At 48.4% G+C, this 7,500-nt stretch overlaps 1 protein-coding gene across 1 annotated transcript in view; it reads left to right on the forward strand.

The window, feature by feature from the left end:
* The window catches only part of plch1 (phospholipase C, eta 1), a gene marked incomplete at both ends in the record, with an annotated part of 65,801 nt that overhangs the window by 31,038 nt on the left and 27,263 nt on the right, over nucleotides 1-7,500 (forward strand). Inside the window, 4 exons of the mRNA XM_084443521.1 lie at nucleotides 770-940; nucleotides 1,691-1,784; nucleotides 4,830-5,033; nucleotides 5,531-5,651. Of these exons, the coding sequence (XP_084299647.1) occupies nucleotides 770-940; nucleotides 1,691-1,784; nucleotides 4,830-5,033; nucleotides 5,531-5,651 (590 nt within the window). The remainder of the gene's footprint in view (nucleotides 1-769; nucleotides 941-1,690; nucleotides 1,785-4,829; nucleotides 5,034-5,530; nucleotides 5,652-7,500) is intronic.

Here is a 7,500-nt window from a genome sequence, read left to right on the forward strand (position 1 = left end):
ATAATCAGATAATTATTCTTGTGCACGAACAGATCAAAGCAAATTCCTCGTATTGTAGTTGTAAACCTACTGGGCAAAATAAATCTGATTCTGATTCTGATAGAGAAAGCGTGTCAGTGAATGTGAGAGAGAAAGGAGGGAGTAGAAGGAAAGAGTAGAAAACAGATTTTCAGTCTTTCAGTCTTTGTTCCAAGGCTCTCTGTGTCAAACTGCATTGTCATATCACATATTGTGCATAATGACGAGGAGACAGGGTATGTCCTATCAGATAGACTCACCGGTGGCTAGTTGCCCCCCCCCCCCCTGCCCCCAACACACACACACACACACACACACACACACACGCACACACACACACAGATACCCGTGTCATTTCAATCACCTAGTCACAGTACAGCTAGTTTTATAGAGTTCCCCATGCCTTCCTTGTTCAGTATTCCCTTTGATATTGTATTATTAGAATGCACCTGGAGGTCCGTGACGCTGTTGTTGTTCTGAGGAGCCAGAGGCGGTCTGTTTTGTAGTTGTTGTTGAAACATGTAGGTGGTGTTACAGAGCCTTTTGCTGAATTGTTGTCCAGCTATACAATAACCCAAATAGAGGAGGGAAGACCACTGAAACAACAGAGTTGTTAAGACTTGCTCCCTGCTCCCAAGTAAGACGGTTCACAGGGCCTAAACTAACATGTGTTCAGTCCTCCAACCATAAGGTCAGCTTTACAGTAGTGGGTGTGACACGCATGGCAATCTACCAATCACGTCCCTTGCAGGAGGCAGACACGGACGACCAGCAGGGCACGCTGACGTACGAGGAGTTCTCAGTCTTCTACAGGATGATGTCAATGCGCCGCGACCTCTTCCTGCTACTCATGGGCTACAGCGACAGGAAGGACCACCTGACCGCAGACGAGCTCGCCACGTTTCTGCGCAGCGAGCAAAAGGTGAAGAGTTTGTAGAGCTCGGCCAATGAGGTTCGAACGAGCGAATAGCTCAGCCTATCGGCTTACTGTATGTCCAGCCACAGGAAGGGCTGATGGCTATGAGGCTTGTCAGTGTTGTGCACATCTTTGGTTTGTCCAAGCCTGCTTATTGGCCTCTGTCCAGGAGCCTGGGAATGGATGTGGGATGTTCTGGATTAATTGAGATTATAACTCTCCCTGTCTGTCTGTGTGCCCTGCTCTTGTGTGGTTGTGTCGGAAGTGTTGGCTACTCCCATTAGTTTCGGCTATCTGCCCAGAGAGCCGTGCTCTGCTGGTGAAACCCATTCATCACACCTGAAATGGGGTTCTCTCTCTCTCTCTCTCTCTCTCTCTCTCTCTCTCTCTCTCTCTCTCTCTCTCTCTCCCTACTCTCCCCATCTCTTGCCTGTCCTTTTTTTACTCTGTGTGGCAGTGTTCTCTCTCTATCTCAATTATGCATCTTCCTCTCTATCTCCATTCATTTATTTCTGTCACCACGCTGATTACACTATATTTCATATATCTATCTGTCCCTTTTCATATCTCTCTTTATCTGTTTATGGCTGACCCAAGTGTTGAGCCTGACACACAGGAACTGTGTTTCTGGCTGCGTGCACACTTTATGATCATGCACTATATCTATGGGTTTTTCTCTTCCCTATTGTGTGTGTGTGTGTGTGTGTGTGTCAGTTCTGAAACACCTCTTTGTGCCTTTTCCCCATCTCCTCCCAGATGACCAGCGTGACCACAGAGTACTGTCTGGATATCATCGACAAGTTTGAGTTATTGGAGGAGAACAAACAGAAAGGCATCCTGGGAATTGATGGTAAGCCTTTGGCCCAATCCCAACCCTCACAGACATATTGACATTACCTAGTACGTGTTTAGTGTGAGAGGCTGCAAGGGCTAGAAATGAAATAAAGAGGAATGGGATAGCACCTTGCCACATATCATGTTACGGTGACTTTGGGGCTTTTTATTTTATGTTTTGAATGTTTCATGTAGCCTACATGGAGGTTAAATTAATTTTGTAATGGAAAAGGTTAAAGGAGGGACAGGTTGCGGGCCGCAGCCCCAAGGAGAGGGTGACCTCCTGGTTCACTCACTTCCGAAATCTTCTAGGCACGCACCTGACAGTGGATGGAGCTGAGGAAGAGATACCTACAATCCTTAAGAATCTCAATATTGACGATGGTCCCTTTAGTCAGGGAGTTTGACAAAGTAAAATCCATGCTGAAGCAGGGAAAAGGTGCTGGACCAGACGACATTAACCCAGAGGTCTTTAAGAACTGCGATCTTGATGGCATCATCCTGGAGTTCTGCAACCTTTCTCTGACGAAAAACAACCAGCCTGATATGTGGTCTCTCTCTAACATCATCCCAGTGCCTAAATCTGGAGATCTCTCGAAACCAGACAACTAACCAGGCATCGGCCTGACATGTATCATTGCAAAGATATACAATCACTTGATAATGAACTAGATAATCGACCATCAACCCTCACCCTCACCTCAACCAAAATGTTTTTTGAGAGGAGAGGACCACTGTGGCCAAGATCTTGGCCTTAAAGAGAATCATCGAAGAGGTGAAAAAGAACAACCAGACATAAATGAAGTCTCCGACGCAAGCAGGCGAGGCACAGACGTCAATGCCAGGCTAATCGGCAAAGGCTAATCAGTCACACCCCGTAATGACGCAACCTACCAGCTGACTGTCAGCTGTCATAGCATTGGTCCAGCACGCAGAGTGCATGTATTTAAGCTGTCAAAACATGTTATTGTTCACTCTTGCCATTACTGCTGATCGCTTGCTATCTGCGTGCTCGCCCCACCTCCTCCCCTGCTCCACCTGTGTTCTGTCGATGTCGTCTCTGTTGTCATCGTTGCTCTCTGTTCCGGGGGTATTGCTGCATTCTTCTGGTATTCCACTATGCGTCGGCTAGTGGAAGCCGGGGAACTTCACTTGCTTAGTCACTGTGGCTCTCCGTGGTGATAATGGGCCGAAAGATCTCAGAAGGGCCATCCAGCGGTCCCTCCGGTCACCACGGAGGCAGAGGCTTTAGGCTGTACTCCTTAAGAACTCCACGAAGCGCTGGCCCGTGGAGGCCAGGGACTATAATGTACAGCAGTCCCCCTGTGGCTCTCTTTGAAGGTCTTAGTGGGCTGAGTTACCTCCGAGCGACTTCCCGATCGCGGCCCACTCTGATCGTCATATAGGCAGGGGGCTAAATCGATGCCGTTCCCTCTTCCGGCACTCTGGGCCAAGCTGGCCCAGGGGGGGGGAACATCTAGATTTCACCTCCCCCTACTATCGCGCTTTCCACATGCTGTGGAAGGCAGGGGGCCCCCCGAACAAAGCACACCGCCAAAATGTCATATGCTGTATTTTCTGCATGCAAAATATATGGGTCAAGTTTGACTAAAGTGATCTCGACTGAACTGTGCTTCATCAATTTCAAAAAGGCATTTGACTTGATACAGAAAGGCGCGATGATGAAGCCTGCGGTGTCCCTCCCAATTTTCTGCAGGCCATAGAGACCATGTGCTGTACACGGGTACAAGAGCCAAGGTTGCGACCCAAGGTGGAGTTTGACATCCAGGCTGGGGTGTTGCAAGCTTGCCCCCTTTCTCTTCATCATAGTCCTGGACTATACGCTTAATAAGGCCATCATTGGTCGGGAGCAGGAACTCAGCCTCACTATAACTCCTAGGAGGTCGAGACGACACTCTGCCGTAATCCTAATCCCTAATCCCTTGGCACCCTGGAACTGCAATTCCCATGACCCCCCAGGCTGTTGGTTTGGAGTTGGCCACCTGGGCAATCCCGCACACCTGAGCAACATGAACAATCATCCAGTGGCCACTGAAGACTTGATAAACCCAGACCAGAAGAGCTGAATGGGAGGAGGCAGCTAGAGAGCTGCTGTGAACGTTTGATTTGAGTTTTGCTTAAGAGAACCTTTCATTTGTGTGCTCAAAATTCTGACTGCCTGACTCACCGAAATAAGCTGTTTTATCCGCTTGACTTGACTTGCCACACACACACACACACACACACACACTATAATTTCCCTCGCTAATATTCCTGACACAATTCACTCCTAATGGATTAGGTGTAAAGCAAGGGTTTGATATTTCAAATTCACTACTTTGGAGGGTGGCCTCCTCATTACGCTGTGCTGTGGGATGAAGAGATGGGCGTGGGAGATAGAGGAGGGATCGGAATGGAGAGAGAATAAATGAGTGTGAGGGAGCAGGGAGAGAAGAGAGAGGAGGGAGGGTGAGACTAATCTCGTCCCAGAGGGAATGTGGACTAACCCTGTCACACTGTGTCTGACGAAGTAGACCATGTCTGATGCCTGCCCTGCACAACCAAGATGTGACCAAATCCTGTGTGTGTGTGTTTGTGTGTGTGTGTGTGTGTGTGTGTGTGTTTGAACCTAGATGTCTTTGATCTTCCTCATCTGTGTTCTGTCCTTATTCTCAACGTATCCCTTCCTCCTCCTCCTCCTCCTCCTCCTCCTCCTCCTCCTCCTCCTCCTCCCCTCCCCCATTGTTTCACAGTTTCTTTTTCTTCATCTCCACCTCCAACCTCTTCCTCCCTTCACCCTCTCTGCTCATACCAGATGAAAGTCTGTATTTTCTGTCTTTTTTTCTCCTTCTCTTCCCAGAGGAGACAACCTCAGCAAATTCACTCTGCGGAAGTGTACAGTAAATGAGTTAAAACATTAAAATTCTCCTCAGAACTTGCTGCCGAAGTTTCAGTAATGAGTTGCATGCTATTCTCGGGATCTTCAGCTATTTAGTTGCTGACCTCAGTAAGTGCGTGTGTCTGTGTGTGTGTGTGCGCGTGTGTGTGTGTGTTTCTCCAGGTTTCACCAGCTTCATGCGCAGCCCCACGTGTGACGTGTTTAACCCGCTGCACCACGAGGTGAACCAGGACATGGAGCAGCCACTGTGCAACTACTTCATCGCCTCCTCTCACAACACCTACCTGACGGGGGACCAGCTGCTGTCCCACTCCAAGACGGACATGTACGCCTGGGTCCTTCAGGCCGGCTGCCGCTGTGTGGAGGGTACACACACACACACACACACCACACCACACCACACACACACACACACACACACTGCTGCACCACACACACACACACACACAGTCACACACACATATGCACACACACACACACACAGCGCCGCACCACACACACACACACACACACACCGTGCCGCACCAGACACACACACACACACAGTCACATACACACACACACACACACACACACACACACACACACACACACATGCAGACACATCGCCTCACACAGACTCACATACACAGGCTGATCCAACATTGAAGAATTGCCAACAAATTGTCAGACTGTGTCTAAATGCCAGTGTTTCCTCCCACTTTCTCCCTAATGATGTGGAATAATGTGTTATCCAGTAGAGCAGATGGCATTAAAGGATTTGAAGATGTCTTTCATGAATCTTTCATGTGTGTGTGTGTGTGTGTGTGTGTGTGTGTGTGTGTGTTGTGTGTGTGTGTGTGTGTGTGTGTGTGTGCGCGTAGTGGACTGCTGGGATGGGCCTGATGGAGAGCCCATGGTGCAACATGGATACACACTCACCTCCAAGATCACCTTTAAGTCTGTCATCGAGACTATCAACAAATATGCCTTCATTAACAACCCGTGAGTAAATCAGTGACTCTCTGAATAGTCGTGTGTGTGTGCATCCGGAAAGTGCATATTTTGTTATATTACAGTCTTGATTAATTTGATTTAAATTGATTCAATCCATTTTTTCTCAGCAATCTACATGCAACACCCCATAATGACAAAGTAAAAAACATTTTTGTAAGATTTTCTTTCATGTATTTACATAGGTATTTACACCCTTTCCTCAGTACTTTGTTGAGCCAACATTGGCAGCGATTACAGCCTTAGGTCTTCTTGGGTATGACACTGCAATCTTTGGCACACCTGTATTTGGGGTATTTCTCCCATTCTTCACTGCAGATCCTCAAGCTCTGTCAGGTTAGATGGGGAGCGTTGCTGCACAGCTATTTTCAGGTCTTTCCAGAGATTTTCAATCAGGTTCAAGTCTGGGCTCTGGCTGGGCCACTCAAGGACATTCACAGACTTGTCCCAAAGCCACTCCTTCAATGTCCTTATGGTCGTTGTCCTGTTGCAAGGTAAACCTTTGCCCCAGTCTGAGGTCATGAGTGCTGTGGATCTCCCTGGATCAAAGACTTGTGGTACAGTAATTAACTCTAGACTTTCTGGCAATCCCTTTGCGTAGGCTGTATCACTATAGGAACGTTGTATTATATTATTAATTATTAAAATTATATTAGTTAAAAGGGAAAAATGAAAAGTCTACCATATCACATGTGGAATCATATGTGGACTGCCAGAATGTCTAGAGAGTTAATTACCGCAAGTCTTTGATCCAGGAACAGAGTATCGCAGGACGGTATTACAGGGCTTCTGTGTTCACAATGATATCAACCTGTCCCTGGCCCAGTCCATTATCCCCACATGCTTCAAGAAGTCCTCCATCATCCCAGTACCGAAGAAGCCAAGACCAGCCTGTCTCAATGACTACTGTCCGGTAGCTCTCACCTCAAAGGTGATAAAGTGCTTTGAGAAGCTGGTCAAGGAACACGTCTGCTCCTCACTGCCCAGCACCCTAGACCCCCTACAGTTCACATACAAACCCAACAGATCCACAGAAGATGCAATAGCTCACATCCTCCACACCACCCTATATCACCTAGACAAGAGCAAGGGGAACATGTTGGGTTATGTGAGACTGCTGTTCACTGACTACAGTTCAGTTTTCATCACTATAACCCCACCCAGACTTGACACCAAGCTCAGAGTCCTGGTGCAAAACGACTCCCTCTGCAAGTGGATCCTGGACTTCCTGTCAGACAGACCCCAGGTGGTGAAGGAAAGCAACCACACCTCATCTTCCCTCACACTCAACACAGGAGCCCCCCAGGGCTGTGTGCTGTCCCCACTACTGTACTGTACTACTGTGCACGCACGACTGTACAGCCACCTTCGACTCCAATGCCATCGTCAAGTGGTGGTGGACTTTGGGAGGATGCAGGAGAGGAACTACACCCCTATAATCATCAATGGGACCCCTGTAGAGAGAGAGGACAGCTTCAAGTACATTGGCGTCCAGATCACCAAGAACCTGACATGGGCAACACACATAGACACTGTGGTGAGGAAAGCACGTCAGAGACTGGACCACCTCAGACTACTGAGGGAATTCAGAGCGATCGAGAGCATCCTGATTGGGAATATCGCCACCTGGTACGGGAACAGCAGCTCTCAGGATGGCAAGGCTCTACAGAGAGTGGTACGGTTAGCCGAACGTACCCTGGGGGGGCCACTCCCCCACCTCGAGGACATCTACACCAGAAGATGCAAGACCAAGGCCAACAGGATCCAGAAAGACCCCAGCCATCCAGGAAATGGTCTGTTCCCCCTGCTACAGTCAGGAAAAAGATACCGCACTCACATG

Source organism: Borostomias antarcticus, assembly GCF_949987555.1.
Source record: "Borostomias antarcticus genome assembly, chromosome: 1".
Classification (NCBI taxonomy): Eukaryota; Metazoa; Chordata; class Actinopteri; order Stomiiformes; family Stomiidae; genus Borostomias; species Borostomias antarcticus.